This window comes from Colossoma macropomum, unplaced genomic scaffold (assembly GCF_904425465.1).
Source record: "Colossoma macropomum unplaced genomic scaffold, Colossoma_macropomum, whole genome shotgun sequence".
In the NCBI taxonomy this organism is placed as follows: domain Eukaryota; kingdom Metazoa; phylum Chordata; class Actinopteri; order Characiformes; family Serrasalmidae; genus Colossoma; species Colossoma macropomum.
Window position 1 is genome coordinate 23,517,733 of NW_023494787.1, and position 27,051 is coordinate 23,544,783.

A 27,051-nucleotide genomic window follows, 5' to 3' on the forward strand; every position below is an offset into this window, starting at 1 on the left:
GCATCAGTGGGGTCAGGTTGTGGGGGTGAGGTTTGCACAGCGAGCAGTGGCACCTGATCAAGGCAGAAGAGGCAGCAGCATCAGAATGCACAGGATGGGCAGCTGTTCAACTCGGCAAAGAAAAGAAAGAAAGGAAAAACACAAAGTCAGTTCTGTAATGGGTGATTGATTAATTTGATTAGTTTAAATGATTGATTAGCTCAAATGATTAATTTTGTCATTTTTTGTCATTAATTGATTAAGGTGTCAGTTAGAGCTACTTTGACTTATAAAAAACATTTAAAACATTTGAATTTCAGATTTCAATAATAAAATTTCAATGTTAATTTTGCATAAACCTGGAAAGGGTTATAAAAATCTTGAAGAGTTTAGGTATTCATCAGTCAACAGTTAGACAAATTGTCTGTAGATGAAACAGATTTAGTACTGTGCCTGCTCTCCCTAGAAGTGGACACCCACCCATCACTCAAAGGCCCAAAACAGAATGTGTAATGAAGTCAAAAAAGACCCCTAGAGTAAGAGCCAAAGGCTTGAGTCATTGAAATGTTAACATGTCTGTTCATGAGTCAGCCATATGACAAACATTGAACAGGCATGGTTCCTGTGGCAGGACACCACGGGGGAAGCTGCTGCTCTCCAAAAAAAAAACAAAAAAACAATGCTGTACACCTGAAGTTTGCCAAAGAACACCATGGCTCTCCAAAACGCTACTGGGAAAATATTTTGTGGACTACTGAAAAACATTAGAGATTTATTTGGTAAGAACATGCAACACGTTTGGCACTGTATACCAACCTGAAAACATCATCATCCCAACAGTGAAGTATGGTGGAGGGAGCACATCATGATTTGGGGCTGCTTGGCTGCCTCTGGGCCTGGACTGTTTGTCCTAATAGATCTGAAAATCTGGAAATGCTTGCTTGAGCTTATTGCTGCCAAAGGAGGTCCAATCAGTTATTAAATCCAAGTGTTCACTTTTTCCACCTGCAATGTGAATGTTGCATTGGTGTACACAATAAAGACAAGAAAGATTACTATTGTTACTTAATGAATAACAGATCACATTTTATGACCAATTAATGCGGAAAACTAGGTAACTCCAAAGGGTTCACATATTTTTTTGCCATTGTCCTGTCAGACATTTTAAAAAGGAATATAAACAGTGTCACAGTGTTTGCTATGAATGGGGGGTGCTTGTGTATGTCTTATAGAGATTTATAAAAGATTTTAAAAATCAGGTCATAAAATGTCTTTTTTACTAGAGGTATTAAATTCTAAGATGATGCCTAAAGACTGAGTTAAAAAGAGTCGTTGGCCACCAAAGAGTAATAATCCAGCCAATAGCAGTACGGTATTCAGGAACTGACCAATGATGAAGGGCACAAGGACAGCAGAACTAAAAGTCAAAGACGCTGTCAAAGAAAAAGTGATAGCAGTTGAAGCTAAACAGGTAAACTGTGACGAGGCCTAGCGATTAGAACTAGATGAGACATGTCACACCGTTCAGCCATAACATTTAAAACACCTCCTTGTTTCTACACTCATTGTCATTGGGTGGTGAATCATTTTCGGCACTGCAGTAACACTGATGTGGTGGCAGCATTAGTGTGTAGTGTTGCGCACGTGGACATAATTGTTGGTACCCTTCTGTTAAATAAAGAAAAACCCACAATGGTCACTGAAATAACTTGAAACTGACAAAAGTAATAATAAATAAAAATTTACTGAAAATCAACTAATGAAAATCAGACATTGCTTTTGAATTGTAGTTCAACAGAATATTTTAAAAAACAAACTAATGAAACCGGCCTGGACAAAAATGATGGTCCACCTAGAAAAGATTGAAAATAATTTGACCATAGGGATGTGTTAAACTAAGATAGGTCCTGTAATTAGTAACACAGGTGTCTTCAAACTAATCAGTCAGTCTGCCTATTTAAAGGGTGAAAAGTAGTCACTGTGCTGTTTGGTATCATGGTGTGTACCACATTGAACATGGACCACAAAGCTAAGGAGAGAGTTGTCTCAGGAAATTAGAAAGAAAATTATAGACATACATGTTAAAGGTAAAGGCTATAAGACCATCTCCAAGCAGCTTGATGTTCTTGTTACTACAGTTGCAAATATAGAAGTTTAAGGTCTATGGGACTGTAGCCAACCTCCCTGGACGTGGCCGCAAGAGGAAAATTGATGACCAATTGAAGAGATGGATAATACGATAATATTTGGATAATATTTGCCAAAGTGCATATTTACAAGCCAAAAAGCTTCTGGAAGAATGTCCTTTGGACAGATGAGACAAAACCAGAGTTTTTTGGCAAGTCACATCAGCTCTATGTTGACAGATGCAAAAATGAGCATACAAAGAAAAGAACATTGTACCTACTGTGAAAGGTTGGGATGAGGCTCGGTTATGTTTTGGGGCTCCTTTACTGCATCTGGCACAAAGTGTTTTGAATCTGTGCAGGGTACAATGAAATCTCAAGACTATCAAGGCATTCTGGAGCGAAATGTGCTGCCCATCGTCAGAAAGCTTGGTCTCAGTCGCAGGTCATGGGTCCTCCAACAGGATAATGACCCAAAACACACAACTAAAAACATCCAAGAGCGGCTAAGAGCAAAGCATTGGACTATTCTGAAGTGGCCTTCTATGAGCCCTGATCTAAATCCTATTGAACATCTGTGGAAGGAGCTGAAACACGCAGTCTGGAGAAGGCACCCTTCAAACCTGAGACAGCTGCAGCAGTTTGCTCACGAGGAGTGGGCCAAAATACCTGTGGACAGGTGCAGAAGTCTCATTGAGAGTTACAGAAATCGCTTGATTGCAGTGATTGCCTCCAAAGGTTGTGCAACAAAATATTAAGTTAAGGTTACCATCATTTTTGTCCAGGCCAGTTTCATTAGTTTGTTTTTTAAAATTATTCTGTTGAACTGTTTTATTTTATTACTTTTATCAGTTATTTCAGACCATTGTGGGTTTTTCTTTCTTTAACAGAAGAGTACCAACAACCTTGTAGGTGTAAAGTCAGAAACAGTAGCTCATCTGTTCCTGCACTGTTTGTATCGGTCATCCTTTAGTCCTTCATCAGTGGCCACAGTACGCTGTTGGTTGGATATTTTTGGCTAGTGGACTATTCTCAGTCCAGCAGTGACACTGAGGTGTTTAAAAACACCAGCACTGTGGTCCACTCATACCAGTGCAACACACACTAACACACCACCACCACATCAGTATCACTGCAGTGCTGAGAATCCACCACCCAAATAATCCCTGCTCTGTGGTGGTCCTGACTACTGAAGAACAGGGTGAAAGGGGGCGAACAAAGTATGCAGAGAAACAGAAGGACTACAGTCTGTAATTGTAAAACTACAATGTGCACCTATATAGTAAGTTAAGCTGATAAAATGGACAATGAGTGTGGAAAGTGTAGAAACAATGTGGCGGTCTTAATATTATGGCTGATCGGTGTGTGTCCACGTTTAATTTTTAGCCAGTCCATTAATAAATGCCACTTTTGAGTTCATGTGTTGTTGTGTGGTGGAAACGGTATTATTTTCCTTCCTTTGAGAAACCTGTAACCCTGTAAACATAAAGGAAAATGGACCAGAAATATCATCCTCTTAAAGTTCTAGACAAATCTCTGAATACAAACACTGATAATCAGTACATTTTAAAATCTGAAAGCTTCCCTCACTAATCATGACTGAGGAATCAAAATCTTCCATAGGCTGTTTGCTCAGGTAGGTGAGTTCAGGCTTGTGTGAACAGAGGACTGTAGTAAAATTGCTATAAATCCTCATATTGCATCTTTAATGAGTGTTACTGTAAAGATGAGGCTCATGCACTTCCTCCTTTCTAGCTGAATAAAGCAGCATGTGTTCCACTGACCAAGGCATAAATCACAGTAGCTTTAATAACACCTTGCTGCTCCAGGTAAGCTCCTGGTATAGCCTAGCTTATATTTATGTATCACTGTCCAGTCATTGCAGAGCGTGGTAGGCTAATTGCCTCCTTTGGGATTACAGTTCAAGCATGTTTGTCTCACAAGACAGAGGGATATGAAGAAACCGTCATAACAAAGAACTCTAAACACAGCAGAGGTGAGGCTACTGAGGGGAATCCAGCACATTTTACGGCAGTGGAATATTCCTAAGCAGTTTAAGGTTTACAGTATGAGAGAACGGCCATACAAAATGCGGAGCAGTGTGCTGCCTAAATTGAGCAGACACTGCCCGTCTAGCACAATGATCCATTCTCACCCCTCATCCACACACCGTCTGCGCGCGCTACCGTTGACTACTGCACACAACAAAGGCGCGCGCGACCCTCCCCTCTCCTCCCTCCCGTTGCACGTTCTCTCTTGGTTCTTCCCATGATGCCCCGCGAGCGCCTGCTTGGACCGAGCCGCCATGTTGTCGGTGTGAAAGCCAGGGAGCCGCAGCGAAACCGGGGCTGAAATCCGTCACCATCCGCATCCTCCACCTGTGAGTAGCCCGTTTGTCGTGAAGCCCGGTGCTCCTCGAGACCCGAGGCGTCTCTCCGCGCGTGTATCTGCGCGAGCAGAGCCGTTAGCGAGTTAGTTTTGAGGGCTGTGTTTAGAGGCAGTGTCTCCCTCCCTCCCTCCTCCTTCTTCTCCTCCTCCCTCCGGCTCTTCCTACTGTTGTGCTGCTCTTCCTGTCCAGACGGCTCGGGCCTTTTGTTAGCGGGAGGAGGACCTGTAGGATAGCCCTTAGCCGGCCCAGGGTCGCACAGGTACCGTTTCGGTGAATGTTTATCACCCGGGTCCCGTTTTCCCGGCTCCGGCGGCGTGTGGTTTATTTGTGAGTGCTGTGTTTGCTGAGGGCCGGGCTGTGTGGTTACAGTATGAGGCGGGTTCGCCGAAACGGTTCGGACTCATGTTGAGACAGTTCGGCCCTTCGAATGTTCGCACATTCTAAACGTTGTTTCGTCACAATGCTTTCTGCTCGCGAGGCTGTAACGTCTCCAAAATGTGCCTTTGTGTTTCTGCACGTTACAGTAACGCGGCTCTCTCATTTGCTCTGTTAGCATGCTGTGCTTCAGCCCGGGCAGCTAAACGTTTGATGTTAGCTCAGGACGGTGTGTTGGTTGAACGGAGACGCTCATTTGAACGATAAAAGAGACAGTGTCATTTTTTGGAAGTTTGAGTGCGTGCTAAAGTGATGATTAACCCCGTTATGGTTTCGGTATCCACTTCCGGGAGGCGTGTGTGAAATGGCCGGTGTTTTCCCTCTGACTGCCGTTGGAAACACCGCGAATGTGGACGTTTGAATGCTCCTCACAGCTTCTCTCGTGGCTATAGTGTGTGTGTGTGTGTGTTGTGAGGTGTTGTGCTGGCGATGTTATTAAGCCTTTCTACCTTTTACACTTCAGGCCTGCTCGTGTGTTTCCCGTAAGTGCAGACATGAGGTGTTGGGGCACTGGTAGGCCATGCCTCTCACAGGCTTAAAGAACTTGAGCAGTTTTCTGCTTTTCAGCATTGTCTAACAGGTAGGATTATGAACGATATACAGATCTACAGGTTCGATGCCCGTTTTCATGCTGATGTGAAGATCAGACTCGGTTTTGTGTTTTATGTGTTTGTCTTGATTCTGCACAGTTGAAGTTATAGACTACACAAGCTGGTTTGGCTTAAATAAAGAAGACAGAACTTTCTCAAGTAGAACTTTCTCAGCTCTTTGATTCAAGCCCCAAAGATGAAAGACCAAGCTGCGTACCAGTGATTTTATATTTTGATACATTTTTTGATGGTTTTAAAATGTACACCCTCATTAAGCCTCATTACTGCTTAACCCAAAATCATCTTTACAAGGTGCAAATGCTACTATAAATACATGCAGTTGCACTGTTTTCTGAAGTAAGTGACTCATCAGACTTCACCTTTACCACCTCTTTTGGGTTATGACGGTATGGAATATGTGTACCTTTTCAATAAAGGAAGGCGCTTCTGTGGTAAGTTGTTAGTCAAATGCAGTGAAGCTCTGTTGCGCATGTGTGCTTTCCCCCTCCAACACACTCATCTTTCTCCCTCACTGCTTAATAACTAAGACCATATTCTTAGAAATTGTCTGCATGTCAGTGATGTCACAAGTTGTGGGTCTCTTGATTAACCCATTAATTTGCATATCTATTAATTCTATCAATTTATTTCTATTCTGAGCTTGCCTGAACACATTTCGTTAATGCTTATGCTTTTTAAGTCTCTGGTTTCATATTCTGTACAGATATTTTTATGATATGTAATAGCCAGTACATAGCCCCAACGCGGTGCAAACTCCTCTTACTAATAGAAGTGTCACATGAACCAATCAGTTCTGGAAATATTTTTAGACTATAGGTTGTGTGAAAGACACAAAAATGACTCTACATTTGAAAAATGTACTTAAAGTGAGTTGTGCAAAGAAAATTGTAAACCCTGAAATTTCCTGCAGCAAACAAACCCTAGAAATTGAGTAATTAATGTACCTTTCCATTTACTAAATAAGTGGTTGGAACAAGGGAAGAGCTGACATATCAAAATATCCTGACATTTGGAATGACGTTTAGCAATATTTAAAGAGAAATTGGCTGATCTGAATCATGTTTTTGTCCCTCAATTTTCTAAATACTACTGGATTGCAAGATTGAGATTTTGGTGCTGGCCCACATCAGATTTGGTATTATTTGCCATCTTTGGTAAGAGCCTTTTCCTTTGTTTTGTTTTTATTGTTTTTCTCTCCAGTGCCATTCAACATCAATTCCTATCCTCTGTCTGAATTTGATATACCTGACTTTTTGTTCTCCAGCATTAGTTATGGGCAGCTCCCATGTCTAAATCTCCCCTATCCTTTCAGTACTTCTAAGTTAGGGTTAGTCAGTCACTGCATCTTTTTAAGTTGCCACTTCTAGGAGAGTGCTAACTGCCCAGTTCTGTGTACATGACCAGATAGGCTCTGACGATTGGCTAGCATCACTCTGAATCCTCTGAGACAGAGTGCCCAATCTATCAGTATCACCAAGTTGTGCTCTTGTGGACTGTCAGCCTTGAGTGGCTGTAGCATCACTGGAAATCAGGCTTGAGTTATAGTGATAGGACACTGATTGCACCACTTGAGAGCCCTGTTGGCAAGAACCGTTTTCATTGAGAGTATTAAACTTTATGTATTTTTAGACTTTCTGTCTAAGATAATGCGTGTGGTGTAAAAATTCAAGAAAGCTCCATTTGATTTAAATTATATTACAGTTGTTTAAATATTATAGGGCATATTTGAGATGAGATGAGATTTTGGGATTAGTTTGGAGTTTATTTTTCCTCAGATGTTTGTCTGTAGTCTTGCCTGTAAGTTGAAATTCATAGCCAAAATTCCACTAGCAATTGGTAATTTGAGTACCAGATGCCTTGCATTACACAAGTTACTGGAAAATTGTACTGTGTAAATTAAGTATAGTGGATATATTGAACACATTTTATTGGCTGTTATGGCTCCCATTGACTGACAGCACAAAGTCCTGCTAAGCCTGTACTCTGCCCCTCAAATCAGCTAACATTATTCATTTTAAGAGCACAATAAAGAAAACATCTACTTTTTTTAATCGATCACAAAAGACTGTAAAGGGTAATGGCTTATGAGAACTGACAGGAGGATTGATAGTAAACCTACTGTTATTAAGACAATAAATAATAAATTTTATATTGGTATTCAGCATTTTTAAATCATTAACAAATTTTATAACCCTTTATGTTATAAAGTATTAATCAAATCAAATAACCGCAACTAAATTTCATAACCTTTTAGTACACATTCAAGTATTACCATACTAATGAAAAGTCCTTATTAGGACACTTACATGGCATGTTATGCTTTTTGTTGTTTACAGATTTGTCCTGAAGTCAAATTACCATGGTAAAATCCATGTTTTTATCCATCACATAGTGACATACTTTTATGTGGATATACCTCCCACTCATAATCTAGCCATAGACTTATTTGTATGAGAAGGCAGCAAAGATTTATTTTGACTAGCTTCTAGCTACCAAAGAGTGACTGTGAAACCTACAGTCAACCATATACTACATGTATATGACCCCCCCTTTTTTTTTGTTACAGCCCATTAAGGGTGTGACAGTTCACAAATTTTATAATTCAGTGAATTGATTTGATATAGCACAAATAAAGAGTGAGGTGCTATAGTGTTCATGTTTCCATTTTCAGTTTGTTAGGCCATTCAGCATCACTAAATTACAGTATGTGTGAGGCAAAAGCTGTGCTTTAGACTGCTCCTATCTAATGCTCTGGCCTTAAGCTAATATATTAGACCCAAGCTGACACCCTACCCACTAGTGGTGTAACGGTTTATTTTATTTTCTTGATGCCGCCTTTATAATTCCACCTGATGTAACTGCATTGATCATAAAAGCGAAAAAAATAATGGTGAATCATATGCATCAGTCAGAATTGCTACCGTTAAATGCTACAAATCAAACAAATCATGATTTAACAAAACTTTAATACTTTAATAAGCAAATACATCTGATATTCTCCCCAGGCTTAGTGTGTGAGTGCCTGAGGAAACTCAGAAAAAGAGATTTACAAAGCGCTGCCCAGATCATAAAGTAGTCAACAGCTCTCTATTTTGGTTATAATTTAGTTTAATGAGACTTTGACAAGAGAATACTCGATATGAGTGCTTTGCCGTTGCCACATAATGCCTTTATACATAGAAGGCAGAGAAGTTAGCCAAAATGCTGCTGCTCAATCATGGCAGTCAGAGATTTTTTTGCTTTAACACAGCCAGTTTGCATCTTGACTCACTTTGCAGTCACTCGGTTTTCATGTAGAAAGCGTGATATTGTAGAGATGTGTATATAAAAATGTGTTAATCCTATTTTTTTTTAACATGTATGTTATCTGGTTCCATTGACTTACATTAAAAGTAAAGTGTGTTTTTTCCTTCTCCTGTAAAGTCAACTTTTTTGAGATACAAGGTTCTCTTTAGACAACAGCAATGTACTGCATGGGTCATAAACAACTAGGCCTATACAAAGTGTCCAGAGGGTCCATCAAGAAAGTTTATTGTAGCCTGTGTAAAAATGGAATCGTGAGTGTCTGCATTGCTATGTTGTTATAGAAGTTATGTGTCAGAACATATCATTTCTTGTGGAATGGTTTTTTAAAAGGTCCGTTCTACAAAAATCAAAAGTTTATGACTGTCCATAGCCATTTTTTATTTGTCTTTGATTAATACATGTTTCTGTTACTTCAAACTAAGAAGAAGTTTGGCTTTTTAAATTGTGTGAATATGTTAGTTTGGAGTTATCTGTAGTCTTCAGCAGAGTTTATTGTAATATCTGCTTTCATGGCTAACAAGTAGAAATGCTGTCTGGCGAGGTCATGTTTCTGTTTGAGAAGCTACTGTAGATCAGGTATGTGTGTGTTGTCATTGTTATGGGTTAATTTGATATTGTCTTTTAACTAGAGCATCACTGGTGTGGGTTTTTGGGAACACATAATATTACACCAGAGAAAATCAGATGTAGTGCTGGTTTTTGTCAGGTTATATAATTAAAATTATGTTGAACTAAGTAAATGATAACCAGAATGAAGAAAGTCATGCTAATGTGAAGGTTTAACAGGTATAACTATTTTTGAAGTTTAACATTTGTAAATTGAGCTAACACAGAGGTGTTTAACTAACTCACTGTGAATTTTAATTGATTTGGTCAGTTTAGAGGAAATAAATGTTCTTGTGCAGCCTCATAAGTGCAACGTTTACTTGACATTCGTACATTGTCGGAAAAACTTTAGGTGACAAGTTGTGCGCTCTAACAGTGTTTTAATTGAACTTAAATAATCCTGCTAACAAGTCCTGCACAGCTTCATTAGTTAATTATTACCTTCCGCTGCTTCTTTATGCTGTCCCCAAATAAAAGTTCCTTTTCTGTGGTTCCAGTCAATAGATTATGCACATTTTCACATGGAAACCCGTCTTGCATAGAATCCTGGTATTTCTCATGGTGGCTAGCCAGCATCCTGAATTTGAACTGAATTAGTTGCCATTTCTGGCGATTGTGATTATTTACATCTTTATGTACTTACTATGAAATGTGACTTTGTTGTTTCAGCTATTTGTTGGTTCCCATATGTAGAAAGACTTTAATTCTAACTTGGCAGGTTGTTTATTTTAAGTAGGTGCAACAGAATTTTTGTGTTGTTTACAACCAGCTGGTCCTGGTTTGAAGAGCATGATATAGCGTAGCAAGCTCAATATAGTCGGAGGATCTTGAACAAAGCGAAACTTCCTCAGTTAGGCTTAACTGATATCACAAAGGTAGATTCCACATAACTAAGTCAGCACAGACCCCACCCTGGACTGTTCCAGTTTCAGTTGTAAATTAAACTGGTTTGCGCACAGCACTTCACACAGCACTGCACACTCTGCGTAGCAATAAGGTCTCTGCGCATGTGCACTGTACCATAGAGCTCCACAAGTTCACCCAGTGCCTTAAACCAGGCTGATACTGCGCTTTGTTCAAAAATCCTGTTTAATATTTGATTAACAAAAGAGACGTCTGAACAGAAAAATGAAAATCAAGAAAACTTCATAGGAGTTATATTTGGCGTGTGTGCGCAGTGTGGTTTACAGCAATGGCTTATGATGCATCCTTGCATATTATTGATTGATTATACTGATTGCAGTGTAGCAAGATAGACTACACACCATGATTTATTAGAACTTTCTTGTATAAATTCCTGCTCTGTTAAAAAAAAATGGTGTAGTATAGTGTTAATCTGCACAAAAGAAAGATGGCTTACTGCAAGAGACAATGCACATTTCAGATTTCAAAGCAAAATATTGTGAACTTTGAAGAACTTTTTCATTTATGTGGACATGTTAATGTTGTATTGACTATTTGATCTTCTGCATGCCCGGACACAGTTATGAGTAAGGAGAGAGTATCTCTTAACACAGTTTTTGTTATTCATAAGTGTTGGCGTTTGTTGGAGTTGTGTATAGATTGAAGTATCAATTGCTGCCAGTGTTGCAGAATGTTTATATAGTTTTGTTCCTTCGTTTTTACTGGATTTGAAACTTTAAAATCAAATTTGAATCCTAGTGAATTAGGGTCAGCTTTCCTTTTCAGGTCTAGGTAACATGACAGGTGCACTGAAGAAACTTTCAGTTTACCATGGCTACTTCCTCAAAAAAGGGAATTAAGAGAAATTTAGGCTGCCGTTAGTTAACTGGTGAAAAACATAGGCTTCTAAATTTTTTTCACAATGAAGATCTTTTATCTCTTTAGTGTCTTTAGACTGCTCACTGACCTTTTTGTATTGTCATTGCAATTCTTAGTGTTTAGAGTTTGAAGTTGAGAATTATCTGATAGCAAAATGTCTGTCTTTTTTTTTTTTTATGAAATTACATCGTTACATTGCTTTGCATCGCAGTAGAGCGGGGCAATATGGACAAATTTTATCACAAAATTTTTTTATATTCCAATATCGATACATAAATGTCAAATACTTTTTTTCTTTTTTCTTCTTTCTTCTGAGTGGTTAAATTATCCTTTATGGTTGGAACATGACAAACACTTGCCATATACTGGAACATTTCACAAATCTGTTATGGGAGAAAGTTCGGGTCAGCTGTTTTTACGAGCACAGCTGCAGCTTTTGTAATATTCATCATTTTAAGAAAGAAGAAATTATTTTTAGCTGTCTGGTGACGAGTGCTCAGCTATCTGGTTACAAGTTTTAAACTGTTTAGTTTCTCAACAACGTCAGCTTAATATGAACAGCAAACATTAGCTGGCTCGGTACATCAATGATGGATCACACCGCCTTACTGCCATCACTCCTACCACATCCATGTCAGAGAGTATCACAGTGTTCAAACCTCAGCTAGCAGACATCTGGATTCTTCTATTCTATCGTAATAGTTTGAGGGGTGGACCGCAATACATCTGACACTTGCTGTGTAAAAGCATTAATTGCAGTGTGATTCTCTCACACTAGACTAACAGAGTCCTCCTTTTAGGTACGTTTAAACTGAAATCAGGGGGTTTTCTTGTCTTGTTTGATCTACAGTAACGTCAATTCACCGGGCTGTGCGAGTGACAGAGCGCTACTTCAAGTTAGGCAGCAGCTAAAAACAGCTAGCATGGGAAGCCAGGTTCTCCCACTTTCCAGTGCCACACATAAAACCTGGTTACAGGAAAACAGATCGCCGAATGCTCCACTCAAACAGGGAATATATAACTCCACGTTTCAGACATTGCCAAAGTATGTTTGGCGACTCACTTTACTCATCACCCCCTCCCTCTCTAATCATGTCAAAAAACTTGGAAAGGTGCCCTCTTGTGGTGACAGCAGAGTCATGTCTATTTCCTTGCAGTAGAAAAAGCCACCAGGGCTGTCGCTAGAACGCAGAAGTGTGAGAATACTCTATTTTATTGAACCTTTATGAAACAATTCTTATATTTCTATCGAGGAGTGTTATATCATAATATTTATTGTTATCGTTTTATCGCCCAGCCCTACATCACAGTGACTGATTTCACAAAATGTGGCCAAAACTGCCAGGGTTACACAATCATAAAATTATGATCTTGATGTGCTTTTCAGTTGAATTTTAACCCTGGCCACAATGTTCCATGTGCCCTCATGAGCACTATGATGTGTGTGCCTTAATGGGTTTGGTTCATGTCAGTTTTCTCCCTTTCAGTGGTGCACGTGAGCTGTTTGAGTGGTGATAGCACCTCCTTGTTGCAGATCATTAGCTTTCTGAGCATGCCGAGTTACGAGTTATACCCATGAGGGGCTTCATATCTGTGAATGTTTTGCAGCAGAAATGGCATCACTGTCAAGCTAGTAAATATTAGCTGTGACTGTGGTTTAAAGCTATTTTGTCTTTTTACAGACTTCATTTTTGCAATAATTGTTTTGTTTATAATTTTATTTCAGTTGTAATGTAGGTTGTGTTCTTTACAAATACATGTATTGAATCATGAGAATAATGATAATTCTGGAGTAAATAGGAATCTTGCACCCTGCAAACCACATCTCTCGAATTATTTGTAATAGCATTCAGAATTTAGCTATTGATTGTTTATAAATTTGAAAAACTCATTGCTGGATCAATGTTGGAACATTGTGTGTTTGTGTTGCTGCCCTGCAGGCTCTGGTGGAATGAGCGTAGCGTGTGTGTTGAAGAGGAAAGCTGTGCTCTGGCAGGATTCATTCAGCCCCCACCTCAGACTGCCTCCCCCTGACAGGCCATTACCCAGCATGCCTGTGGTGCTGAGTGCCGCGGGCCACGCCTCTCAACCTGGTCCTGCTCCGCAGGCCCCTCCCCCTGCACAGGGGGCGGGGCGTTCTCAAGATGATGCAATGGTGGATTACTTCTTCCAGCGGCAGCATGGCGAGCAGCCTGGATACAACAATGGCAAACACCGCTGGCCCACTGGAGATAACATTCACGCTGACAACCAGGTTAGAGCTACTGCATTGTATAGACACATAAAATAATCAGTTTTAATTTCCAAATGCTGTCATATAGGATCTTGAAGTATCCAGCTCTTTACAGAAATTGAGTATATTTGTATGCTTGCATTTAATGGTCTATGATATTGGTTGCCCCGTGTGTCACTCAGGTGCGGTCGATGGACGAGCTCAACCATGACTTTCAGGCACTAGCTCTAGAGGGAAGAGCCATGGGAGAGGTTAGAGTTCATGCCATCATTATGTTCACCTCATTACCCAATTTCTTTTCACTCCCTTAATGAAGAGTCTTTATTTACTTTCTGTTGCCCCTACAGCAGCTCCTCACAGGCAAGAAGTTTTGGGAATCTGATGATTCAGGGAAAGATGGACCAAAAGGGATCTTTCTGGACCAATGGAGAGACAGTGCCTGGGGAGCCTCTGGTAAATTGTGTGTGTGTGTGTGTGTGTGTGTGGGGGTTGGGTGTAGATGAATATATGGTCGTGTGCCTATGCATGCTTAAATTTGTTCCCAACACATTTATTGCTCATAGTGTATGTCTGCTGAATCCCTAGATCATTCAGTGTCCCAGCCAATCATGGTGCAGCGTCGGCCAGGTCAGGGTTTCCATGGCGTAGGAGAGGCGGGATCTGTGCTTTCACCTCGTTCTGAGAGTGGTGGGCTGGGCGTGTCCATGGTGGAATATGTTCTGAGCTCTTCCCCTGCTGAGAAACTTGACTCCTGTCTGCGTAAAGGGGCCTTTGTGAGTGTTTCCCTGTCTGTCTCTTTAATGGACACCATCTTTCAGCTTTCATAACTTGTTAAGGTATGGCTCATTGTGTTCATGTTTGTACACCTCTGCTTTTCTTGTAGGGTCCTCGGGATGCTGAGGCTGATGACCCGGAGAAGAGAGCAGAGCCAAAACCCAAAACCACTTTTGACCCTGAGAGAAAAGAGCTGAAAGAATCAGAACCTGATCCTATGGACAACCCCAATGGACTGCCCAGTCAAAACGGGCTGGATGTGGATGTAAAGGACTTTAGGTACAGTGCTAATGCTATTCTGCTCATACTCACCATCTGCATATCTAAAGAGAACAGTGTTTCCCATGGAACTTTCACATCCCCTCTGTGTTGCAGTCGTACTCCTGGTAACTGCCCTCCTGCTGGTCCTGAGGTGGAGTTGGGTGGAGCTGAGATGGCTGGAGGGTCAGGACCAAAACCAGCTGAGGAGTTCCCAAATGTTGAGCCCCAGAACGTGACCCTTGACCCTATGGAATCTGTTTCCATGGAGACTCTGCAGTTTGATTATTCTGGCAGCCAGCTGCCTCTTGACTCCACAGCAGCTACTGTTGGTCTCTTTGATTACAACTCCCCTCAACAGGTAAATGCATGTTGCATTTAGCTAGGTTTTTTTTAGCATAGTGAAATGCCATGTAATATTTGTGTTGAAAATAAAACATAACAGTTAAAATACCACATTTACTGTTGAACATTTTTCATTTTATGTGCACACTCTTAGTAGTTTACACCAGAAGATAAGTAAAACATTTGACGTATAGGGTGTTCCTAGGACCTGGAGTAAAAGAACAGTTAATGAGATTCTTGTGACGTAGCATAAGAGATGCCGTATCAGTCACTGCTATTTCTATTTAGTTAATATGTTTTACTATAAGAAAATACATCATTTTAAAAATAATGTATGTCATGTAAGTTATGTAAGTTATTCGCGCAGGCCGACCTTGCTTCTGATTAACAAGTTTGTAGGATATTTATAAAAAAAATACATATATTTCCTTAATTGCAATTATATTTACACAGTGTGTTGTAATGTTATTAATGATAATTTTGGACCTCACATGGAATTTAGCTTATATTGTGAAATACACCCATATACTCAGTTTTTAAAAAGTAATTGGCCAGCTTGACAGATAATTATAACTAGTTACCGTTTGATAGGCAAGATATCTTAGTGAGTGTTAAGTGGCACAGCTCACAACAAAGCTTTGCAGGTGTGAGATTATACACAATGAAGTGTAAATCATGCCAGGAAAATAGTTGTCTTTTATAATTCTACAAAAAATAAGCAAGGCAAAGTAATTTTGTTAACTGGTTAACCACATTTTAAAATTCTTCACACAGAAAGACATTTTTTGTTTATATAATTTAGCTTCTGTGCAGATTTACTGTTCATTTTCATTCCCTGTTCTGTTTCTAATCCATGATCTGTACCCATTTACATAATATCCTGTTCAGTGGAATAAACAGGAGTTAATTAATGGCTATATTGTCACCATGGCAGTTTATTCACACTTATACACCTTCTTTGAATATCATTTCACTTACATTTGTAGTGAGGCTCCCATTTACTCACCAGTTATCCATTTAGATTTTAGGTTCTTGCATCTTGATCATTAAACATTTATAGGTCACTTAGTGAGGCACTGTGCACACAGAGAGTAGTATGGGATTTTAAAATGTTAAATGACATCTTTTGAAATATTTCAGCTGTTTCAAAGGCCCAGCGCTCTGGCAATGCAACAGCTCACAGCCGCTCAACAGCAGCAGTATGCCCTTGCTGCAGCCCAGCAACCGCACATTGGTGAGTGTGTCTGTAGGTGAAGAGTAGTTAGTAGTAGTATTTGTACCATGGAAGTGTACAAGAAAATTTGTTGTTTCAGAAATGCTTCAACATTCATTTATGCTGGCTCTGATTATATTCATGTGATGTTTTGTGTGTTTCAGGATTGGCTCCTGCAGCATTCATGCCGAACCCTTACATCATCAGTGCAGCCCCACCTGGCACAGACCCCTATGCTGCTGGCCTTGCTGCTGCTGCTACACTTGGTATGTTGTCACCATGGAAGCACAACACCATAGCAGAACTGCTTGTTTTAGACAGAATACTAGTATTGCAATTACATTTTATTAAAAACACATTGGTGAATCAGTGTGTCATGATTAAAGGTTAACTTACTTTATTTTGACAAAAATGATTTACTGTCATAGGATCGCATTAATACCTTAATCTTTTGAAACACTTTTATCTGGAGCTGCTTATACCACACAAGTAAACACAGTGATTGGTTAGAAAGCTTATTTGCATATTGCAAGGCCAATGGCACAGTGACAATTAACAAAGAATATATTGTATATAAGGGTAGAAGTTCACCATAGGCATGGCGCAGTGTAATTTATCATGTATTGATCAATTAAGAGGTTAATTTCTGTGCCTATTTGTTTTTAGGTCCAGCAGTGATGCCCCCTCAGTATTATGGCGTGACTCCCTGGGGTGTCTACCCAGCCAACCTGTTCCAGCAGCAGGCCCCTGCCCCCTCTAACTCAGCCAATCAGCAGCCAACAGCACAGACTCAGCAGAACCAACAGCAGGTAAGAAATGGGCTCTTTCTGGGGTAGAAGATCGTTAACGCAGCACTAGCCGGGGTCACCAGCCCTTCTGTAAAATGTAAAACGGTCCTTTTATTTTTTTTTTTTTAACGTTCCATTAAAAGATTAGTCACCAATTCTGTACACCTACCCTCCTATGCTGTTCTTCTGTTGGATAATCACTTTCTTTCTGATATGTTGTACACCTTCAGGTGATGCGTGCTGGAGGTAACCAACGACCCTTGACTCCCAGCCAAGGTCAGCAGGGCCAGCAAACGGACCAGCTTGTAGCGGCGGCAGCAGTGAACTCGGCCTTGGCGTTTGGGCAAGGTCTGGCTGCTGGCGTTCCTGGTGAGACTTGCTCCAGCTTCATTTTCAAAATATAGTATTCTTTTTATTATTCGATGGGCATCAAAGCTTAATGTAGCTTTCATGAATGTGTCTCAGGGTACCCTGTGCTTGCTCCAGCTGCATACTATGACCAGACTGGAGCTCTAGTGGTGAATACGGGAGCTCGCAGCGGCCCTGTCCGACTCATGGCCCCTGCCTCTGTCATCATCAGCCCAACTGCAGCCGGTATTCATTTCACCTTTTTGCTCCTTCAGCCATCTGTCCTTTTATCTGTTACATTATCATTAATTATACACCGGTCACGCATAACATTATGACCACCTCCTTGTTTCTATGCTCATTGTCCATTTTATCAGCTTCACTTACTATATAGGTGCACTTTGTAGTTCTACAATTACAGACAGTAGTCCATCTGTTTCTCTGCATACTTTGTTAGCCCCCTTTTACCCTGTTCTTCAGTGGTCAGGACCCCCACTGGACCACCACAGAGCAGGTACTATTTGGGTGGTGGATCATTTTCAGCACTGCAGTAACACTGATGTGGTGGTGGTGTGTTAGTGTGTGTTGCGCTGGTCTGAGTGGATCAGACACAGCAGTGCTGCTGGAGTTTTTAAACACCTCAGTGTCACTGCTGGACTGAGAAGTTCTCGAACTAAAAATATCCAGCCAACAGCATCCTGTGGACAGTGTCCTGTGACCACTGATGAAGGACTAGAGGATGACCGACACAAACTGTGCAGCAGCAGATGAGCTATTGTCTCTGACTTTACATCTACAAGGTGGACTGACAAGGTAGGAGTGCCTAATAGAGTGGACAGTGAGTGGTCAGTGTTTAAAAACTCCAGCAGGACTGCTGTCTCTGATCCACTTGTACCAGCACAACACACACTAATACACCACCACCATGTCAGTGTTACCGCAGTGCTGAGAATGATCCACCACCCAAATAGTACCTGCTCTGTGAGGGTCCATGGGGGTCCTGACCACTGAAGAACAGGGTAAAAGGGGGCTAACAAAGTATGCAGAGAAACAGATGGACTACAGTCTATAATTGTAGAATTACAAAGTGCACCTATATAGTAAGTGAAGCTGATAAAATGGACAGTGAGCATAGAAACAAGGAGGTGGTCATAATGTTATGTCTGAGCGGTGTACTATCATTTGGAATGTAAGAAGATCCTCAAATTTTGTTTGTATTAGTAAAATCTTTTCTGCTCTTTTACTTTGCTCCTCCATACAGTGGCAGCTGCAGCTGCTTCTGCAAGTGGGGCTAATGCAGGCCTGGGGGGCGGAGCCAGTGGGGCATTTCGTGCATTGAATTCCCAACAAGCTCCAGGTCAGCAAGGAGGCGGGGCCCTGGGAGGAAGCTCCTTTTATGGGAGTGGTTCTCCAAGCTCCTCCTCGCAGAGCTCGTCCTTGTTCTCTCAAGGCTCTGCCCAACCAGGAAGCTCCTCTCTCGGATTCAATGCTAACCCATCTTCGTCCCTTGGTGCTACACTTGGAGCAACACTTGGAGGTTTTGGAACAGCAGGTGTGTGTGAGTGAAGCCATAAACTAAACAGCAATTGTTATTGATAACTTTTATTCTTATGTGTTATACACTTGTTAGTAGTTAATTGGTTGCACAGGGCTTGTCTAAGTGTTACCTTTATTATACTAATTTTATTTTTGTGTCATGTAAGTTTGTCAACATGTAGTTGATGTCTTCTGTGTTTGTCTCTGCAGTGCCTAACTCTAGCTCCAGTGGCTCCCGCCGGGACTCTTTGACAGGCAGTTCTGACTTATACAAGCGCACACCCAGCAGTCTCACTCCTATTGGCCATGGAGGCTTTTACAATGGACTTGGTTTCAGCTCCTCCCCTGGCCCTGTTGGCATGCCACTTCCCAACCAAGGTCCCTCCCACTCTCTAACTCCTCCACCTTCTCTTTCAACCCACGGATCCTCCAGCAGTCTCAACCTTGGTACGTTCGGGCATATACTTGCTGTTCTCTATTACCAGGACTGTTTGGTTATAAAACTTTGTTTTTGGTGTCACTGTGTCTTGGTTGATTTGGAAAGTGTGCATTACTCAGAACTACCTTGACTGAGAATAGAATGACCCAAAATCTTGTAGGTAGACAACTGTTTCCAATGATTCATTTGTGACCTCTTCCTCACAGGTGGTCTGACCAATGGCAGTGGTCGTTTTATCTCTGCGGCTCCTGGGGCTGAGGCAAAGTATCGCAGTGCAACTACTGGCTCCTCCCTCTTCAGTCCCAGCAGCCAGCTCTTCCCGTCATCACGGCTACGCTATGGCATGTCAGACGTGATGCCGTCTGGACGCAGCCGTCTGCTTGAGGATTTCCGCAACAACCGCTATCCCAACCTCCAGCTGCGTGAGATAGCCGGCCATGTCATGGAGTTCTCTCAGGACCAGCATGGCTCCAGGTGTGCAGTCATTTACGACTTTGTGGTAGCCGATTGTCTTGAATCAGTATCATTTGACATTGAGTTTAAGATAACTATTCTTTGCTCTTAAAAAAAAAAAATATGGAAAAACAAAGTTTCTTCACTTTTTGGGAGTAAGAGTTTAAAATGGTGTGTTGTTATTTTTAAATTAAACTTTGGCTTTGGTGCTGTCATTTGTGGGGTTTTCTTTTTGGTTGTTTTACCCCCTTTTAATACTTGACATGAGCAATGACTAGAAAATGATTATCTAATGGCTGTCATAGAAACCATAAAATAGTTCCATACAGCCAAAACCCAAAAGTGATACGTTTTGACTTTTGTGTGTGGCCAACAGTTTTTGTTGGCAGATATTTCTGCGCATCTCGAGTTTGCTGTAGGATGTAAACATTATAGAATGTACCCATTTTTTCCTCTGTCCATAAGGTCCATAGATGGAAAACAAGCTGTAAAAACAGCTTGTTTTTAATTAATTAAAACCCACACAAACATAAATATTACACAAAGTGATAGTCAGGAGAAGAAATAAAATAATGTAATAATGTAATGGAAAATTTACATTATGGCCCCTTTGAAATACAGCATCAATTCTCTGCTCTTGCATTGTTTTACGTTCTTTTTTTCCCCAAGTGTGAATGTGCATGCCTCACTGTGAGACCTGTCGGATTAGATGGTGGATTAAATGTTGTGTATATATGTGTTTAGGTTTATCCAGCTGAAGTTGGAGAGAGCAAGCTCTGCGGAGCGTCAGCTGGTCTTCAGTGAGATTCTGCAGGCTGCCTACCAGCTCATGGTTGATGTGTTTGGCAATTATGTCATCCAGAAGTTCTTTGAGGTGAGGTTTCACTAATAAACCAGGCTATCTGCCAGGCCTTAAGCTCTTATTTCTTTAATTTATTGTTCTGTAGTTACAGCCTAAAATGTACTTAGGTTGTCTGAAATTTATGTTAACTCAAATTCTTAATTTCCTTCTTTGTGCAGTCCTGTGGACATTTCTGATTAACATAGCCAGACAGTTAATGCTGTATTTAGGAAACTTAGTCACTGCATGTTGGCCTATTTTGCATGTCCTAATGGATCCTGCTGTTGTAGCCAACTGTTGGATGTTTTAGCCAATCTCATTTTGTTATTCATCTCTGTAGATGTAGACCTGTAAGTGTTTATTTGGAAGGGTTCTTTTCTGATCTGTAGTGAAACTTAAGTGAAGGAGGACTTAAGATACATAACAAAGAGCTCAAACCTCCAGAAATAAAAAAACACAGAAAACTGTGTATTTTTTTGCATGGTCCAAAGTAAGTGTTTATTCAATTACCAATTAATTCGATTTTTTAAAATGAATGTTGAACCTCAGGTTCTGCTTCAAGCCATTACCAAACCTTGCAACTGCCCATTAGAGGAGGAAAAAAAATCAATTACATCATCTTTTGTCATAAAATATTAACATTGAGTCCAATGGTACTAATTTTTATAGAGCAGATTTTTCTTTTTGACAGAAATAATGCTGTATCCTTGTGTCTAGTTTGGCAGTCTGGATCAGAAGTTGGCGCTTGCTGAGCGGATCCGTGGGCATGTGCTGTCTCTGGCTCTGCAGATGTATGGCTGCAGGGTGATCCAAAAAGCCCTGGAGTTTATCCCCTCTGACCAACAAGTTATTGTGAGTACACACTCGTATCACAACACCTCACACATCTTTCCACTTAATATTGTTGAGGGGAAGAAATGTTTAGTAGATGGACTGATCGTTATGTTTGTGCTTGGTGCAGAGTGAGATGGTGCGGGAGCTGGATGGCCACGTGCTGAAGTGTGTGAAGGATCAGAATGGGAACCATGTTGTCCAGAAGTGCATTGAGTGTGTGCAGCCTCATGCTCTCCAGTTCATCATTGATGCCTTCAAAGGACAGGTGGGTCACCATAGCAACTGGCCTCTAACCCCTTTAGGATTAAATGTCAGCTTTTACATAAACCCGTGTGTGTGTGTGTGTGTATGTATGTATGTGTGTGTGTGTGTAGGGGTTTTCCTTTGATGTGTTTTTGCAGTGATTGAAGTGGCTCTTGTAGATGAAAGGCTCTGTGTGTTTTTTTCTGGACATTCTTTTGTGTGTTTACTGTGCGCGTGTTGTACAGGTGTTTGCTCTGTCCACACACCCCTATGGCTGCCGGGTGATCCAGCGTATTTTGGAACACTGTCTTCCAGAGCAGACTTTGCCAATACTGGAGGAGTTACACCAACACACTGAGCAGCTGGTCCAAGTAAGAAACACGCAGTCTTTATCACTAATGTCTTATGAACATCTTGTCACTGTGATGTATTTGTAATGCTGTTTCACTTACAACCCCAAATCAGAAAAAGGTTGGGATGCTGTGTTAAAATTAAAACTGAAAAGTGATTTGTAAATTATTTTTGATAGGCATTACATTGAATACAGTACAGCAGCATATTATTTCATGTTTTACTCATGAATTTTTGTTTTGTCCCAGTTGGGACAGTGAAGAACTTTTACCACTTTTGTAATGTCATTCTGTTTCACAACACTTAATTTTGTCTAATTTTTCAAGTTTTAAAGTGTGCAACAGTCCAGGGTCTTTATTGTTGCATTTTGCGTTCACATTCTCTGTTGGGGACAGGTTGGGACTGCAGGCAGGCCAGTCCAGCACCCAGACCTTCTTCTGCAGCTGTGCCTTTGTAATGTGTGCAGAATATGGTGATGCATTGTCTTGTTGTAAGTTGTGCTGGCGTCCCTGGAAAAGATGTCATCTTGAAGGCAACATGTGTTGCTCCAAAATCTGTATTTTTTGGCATTAATGGTGCCGTCACAGGAGCGCAGGTTACCTTTGCTAAGAGCGCCGACCCCATACTGTGACAGACTCTGGCTTTTGGTCTTGGTGCTGGTAACATTTCTGTATGGTCCTTTTCGTCTTTTGTCCGGAGCACACAGCATCCATTTCTTCCAAAAATACTTAAAATACTGATTCATTTGTGGATGTAACTATGTATTGTAGTGCTTGACAAAGGTTTGCCAAAATAATCTTGAGCCCATGTGGTTATTATCACATAGATAAATGATGATGGTTATTGATGCAGTGTTGTCTGAGGGTTCAGAGTTATTCGGCTAAGGGTTGCACCTTTGCCCTTTACTCACTAAAATTCCTCCAGATTCCTTCTATTTTTAATGATGTTGCACCAAAGAGAGTGAAATGTTTAAATCCCTTGCCGTGTTTCTTTGAGGAACATTTTTCAATATTTCAATAATTTTTCACTCATTTGCTGGCAAACCGGTGATCTTCGGCCCATCTTTGTTCCTAAAGGTCTAGATGTTTCCTGGATGTTGTGTTTTTTTTTTTTTAAACCAGATCATGATTACAATTAGCTGTTGCCATCACTTGTTTCAAATCACATCATTAATTATTTGCCTCATCGCTAGCTCTAAATTGTCCTCGTCCCAACTTTTGGAGTGTGTTGCAGGCACGAATGGCAGGAGTGGATGTATATTTACAAATGAAATTAAGTTGACCAGCCAAACATGAAATATTTTGTTCATACTGTCTGCAATGAAATACAAGTCAAAGTAAATTTTAGAAAATCACTGCTTTCATTTTTTTATTTGCATTTTCCATACCTTTTTTTTAACTTTTTCTGATTTGGTGTTGACGTTCTTGCAGTTCTTTTGGCTATGCATAGACACATAAGTGGGGATGCACTGATTTGTTTAATGACTGATTCTAGCCTTTTTTTCTTTCATCCAGAAACTTTATTGAGATTAAACAAATTCCAGTACTTTGTTAGCCACAGTCACTATATAAATAACATTTACCAATATTAATACTCATATATATATATATATATATATATATATATATATATATATATATATATATATAAAAATACACTCCTTATTGCACCAAAGTGACATTTTAAATCCTTAGCCACATGAATCCAAAGCCATTCAAAATCTGCCGTCACAGAACTTGTCACATACAACACTGTTGACAGTTGTAAAAATCACTATCAATTTTGGCACATAGAACCGGAGATTTGTGCATACTACCGTGTTTTGTATTACTATATAAAATATGCACATGGCTTCCTTTCTTGCTGAATGTATAATATTTTTTCCGAGTGAGCATTGTAAGCTCCATCAGAACAGACTTTGGATCGGTAAGCACTTATTTTGGAAAAACAAAAACATGATTGATATGTGGTTTGTATTTCTATTCATCTGTTTTCTTGTTCAAAATTATAGTTTGGCATGAACTGAATTTAAAAATCAAATTTTAGGCTTTCTTAAATTGCATTCGTTACATGTAAAATAAGGGCAACATCATTCAGCGGTCACGTTACTGATGGAGTGTTGGCCTTAGTGTTAAAGGAAAAAAATCAGTGGCCTATTTAAATAACATGAATCAAAGTGTCTCTTTGACATAAGAGGCAACTAACTATGCAGTATAATGAGTTAAGCATAATGGTGATAAAACGTTTTGGTATAGGTGTAGCAGCAGCATTTAAATACAGTACAAGTGCACCTACCCGACCCACGTTTAACAGCAGCATCTTCCAGAATAAAAAAAATAAATAAATATCCAGTCTTCCAGAATAAAATAAAAAATTAGCCAGTTGTGTGTTTGAAGAAGAAATCTGTGGATTCTAATTGTGCATCCTTACATAAAAACATTGACTTTGTTCCCTATTGCAATATTATTAATGTTTATTATTGTTTGTGTGTGTATGTAGGATCAATATGGAAACTATGTAATTCAGCATGTCCTGGAGCACGGCCGTGCAGAGGACAAGAGCAAGATTGTCGCGGAGATCAGAGGAAATGTCTTGGGGCTCAGCCAGCACAAGTTTGCCAGGTAAACATAATAAAGTAGTAATTTTACTAATAATGCATAAGTAGTTGCACACCGGAACATCACATTGTTAGTACCATCATTTGTAACTCTGTACGTTTCTCTGTCTGCAGTAATGTGGTGGAGAAGTGTGTGACACACTCGCTGCGTGCGGAGCGGGCCATGCTGATTGATGAAGTGTGCAGTATGGCGGACGGGCCCCACAGTGCCTTATACACCATGATGAAGGACCAGTACGCCAACTACGTTGTGCAGAAAATGATCGATGTTGCTGAGCCAACACAGCGCAAGATCGTAATGCACAAGGTGCATATGTTAGCCTACATAACTGCCTTCCTTTCTTTGCTTTTTATTTCTTCGTCTTTTATCTGTGTATTTGCCTTTCTGTGCTTCCCGTCTTTGTCTCTATCTCATGTGCCCCGTCTTTGAAGCTTACATGCAGACGTGAGATGTTTTCCTACAGTGCATTGTAGCGTGGTTGTTTGATGTTTGATGTTCTTTGTACTTAGATACGGCCTCATATTGCGACCCTGAGGAAGTATACATATGGGAAGCACATCCTGGCCAAGCTGGAGAAGTACTATATGAAGAATGGAGTCGACCTGGGCCCGCTCTGTGCTCCCCCAAACGGCATCATGTAAACTCTTCCCGTTCATCCCCTGATGTGCGTGCGTGTGTGTATGCGTGGAGTTAAGAGCTGTTGGTCTGAGATCACTGTAAACCCTCCCCTTGTATTGCTGAGTCCCCTCTCTCCAGGTCCTTGTGAGCTTGTTCTTGTTTTCTCTTTTTAGCATATTTACACCCAGCCCCTCTCCCACTACTACTTAAACCTTGGTCCTCCTCTTCTGTTTTTGTATGTATGAGATGAAAGAATATTTGATTTGATCCCAGTTTGAATCATGGAGGCTTCCGCATATAAACACTTTATTGCTAATACACGTTTCTAACACACTTTCATAACACAGACACATTACACGCTAACACACTCTTGCTAACATGATGCAGACATTTAGCATGGGAGACGTTTTTGGTCTTGCTTCTATAAATATTTAGTGCATACTTGGTGTAGAACTTTGCATATATATATAAATATATATATAAAACTTTGTAGTTTTTTCTGGTTTTTGATGTCCAATCTGTACCTATAATCTACCCAGTAGTGAATACATACTTCTGATTGTATAATTGTACATTTGTAAACCTTCGCTAATGTAAATGTGGACTTGCTTCTACAGCCCTTTTTGGTATGAGAAGAAGAAAAAAAAAAACAAAATGGGGGAAAAAAAAAAGAATCTTGTGCATTTCAGTGTAAATTCTCACCTCTTTGGTTGTTGTTTGAGTTATGAGTTGTTGTATATTGTAAATTGTAATATCAAATTTTTTTGTTGGTTTTGAAGCCCTTCGGATTAAAATGGCATAGATGTACAAAGAACACAAATATGGGCACTCTGCTTTTAGCCATTCACCAGCCATTTTTTCCCACATCAGCTCATCCCTTAATTTTTTTTTCTTTCCTTTTTTTTTTAAGAAAAAGATCTTTTATAGTCCCTCCCTTACTCCAGGGCAGATAGCAACAAGCGTTTGTGTATGTGCGTGATGCATAGACTGCCCTGGTTGCAAGGTGTGTACAGATTTGCCATTCTTTTGTCTACTTGTAAGTGATTGTAACATTTGATTTGGAACACTCTGCGGTGTATATTTAAACAGCCTTGTGTATATTTCCTATGATCTCTTTATGCGAGCACACTTGTAACCATAATGTGTATAGTTAACAGATGCTGTGTGTGCTTTCTGCCTGGGCAACTATTTTTTGTAACTCCAGTTGTAGATTGTCTCTAAACGATGTGTGATCTTTATTTTGAAACAAAACATGGATAAAAAGCTCAAAATTTAAAAAAGCTTCCAGACTTTTCTTTCCGCTAAATGGTTGTTTTGATGTTTATAATACCGTCAAAATAGTTTTGCTAAGCAAATGTTTACTCTTATTCAGTTTCTGAGAGTACTTGGGAGTTTATTACTGCTGCATGTGATCACTTAAAGGGTTCATATCATGGAAAACCACATTTCCCCCCTTTAATTAGAAGAGTTTGATGTTTTATGTCAATGTTGTTGAAATTTTAAAACCTGTTGTTCACTCCACCAGCCCATTCAGTTTATATGTGGAAACAGCTGCAAATACGACCTGTTTTAAAATCATTGTTTTTTGTGCTGTCATAAAACCCAACTCATTTACTCAGCTGCCTATTCAGCTTACAGCAGTTTAGCTCTGCCCATTCCTGCTCTAGTAGTAGTGTTGCAGCCCACACTGAGTGAATGAGACACAATACAAGACCGCCAAACAGAACAGAGGTCATTTATAGATCAGTCTTAACGGCACAGCAAAACAAATAGCCTGTGTAATTCTAAGGGACAAAGAGGCTGGAAACTGGTCCTGTAAACATGGATTCTATAACCACAAAAATAAGTGGAGCTCATGGGGAAACGTTTTAATGAAATAAGAAAATGTAAGATATTGGACCTTCAAGTAAGCTGCTACTGTGTAA

At 40.2% G+C, this 27,051-nt stretch overlaps 1 protein-coding gene across 5 annotated transcripts; it reads left to right on the forward strand.

The window, feature by feature from the left end:
* The first annotated feature begins 4,377 nt into the window (after nucleotides 1–4,377).
* On the forward strand, nucleotides 4,378–26,406 carry pum1 (pumilio RNA-binding family member 1). 5 transcript variants are annotated; one of them, XM_036566560.1, is made up of 22 exons: nucleotides 4,378–4,485; nucleotides 13,175–13,488; nucleotides 13,650–13,718; nucleotides 13,815–13,920; nucleotides 14,053–14,240; nucleotides 14,351–14,520; nucleotides 14,617–14,860; nucleotides 15,985–16,078; nucleotides 16,222–16,323; nucleotides 16,724–16,866; nucleotides 17,076–17,214; nucleotides 17,311–17,439; nucleotides 18,455–18,751; nucleotides 18,940–19,176; nucleotides 19,375–19,642; nucleotides 20,366–20,495; nucleotides 21,180–21,314; nucleotides 21,424–21,561; nucleotides 21,785–21,910; nucleotides 24,390–24,511; nucleotides 24,622–24,814; nucleotides 25,018–26,406. In XM_036566560.1, the coding sequence occupies exons 2-22, from the start codon at nucleotides 13,186–13,188 to the stop codon at nucleotides 25,147–25,149; spliced, it is 3,465 nt and encodes a 1,154-aa protein (XP_036422453.1). In that variant the 5' UTR covers nucleotides 4,378–4,485; nucleotides 13,175–13,185; the 3' UTR covers nucleotides 25,150–26,406. The 5 variants fall into 5 exon arrangements, with proteins under 5 accessions (XP_036422453.1, XP_036422456.1, XP_036422455.1 ...); XM_036566563.1 differs by having other exon boundaries at nucleotides 18,455–18,745; nucleotides 25,018–25,469; XM_036566562.1 differs by having other exon boundaries at nucleotides 13,818–13,920; nucleotides 25,018–25,469.
* Nucleotides 26,407–27,051: the final 645 nt, after the last annotated feature.

Bases quoted from the DNA above. Each gene is read 5' to 3' on its own strand.
- pum1 (XM_036566560.1), top strand. From the start codon at position 13,186: ATGAGCGTAGCGTGTGTGTTGAAGAGGAAAGCTGTGCTCTGGCAGGAT. The intron at 16,867-17,075 runs GTAAGAAATGGG...GTACACCTTCAG, and splicing joins CTCAGCAGAACCAACAGCAG to GTGATGCGTGCTGGAGGTAA. The intron at 21,315-21,423 runs GTGAGTACACAC...TGCTTGGTGCAG, and splicing joins CCTCTGACCAACAAGTTATT to AGTGAGATGGTGCGGGAGCT.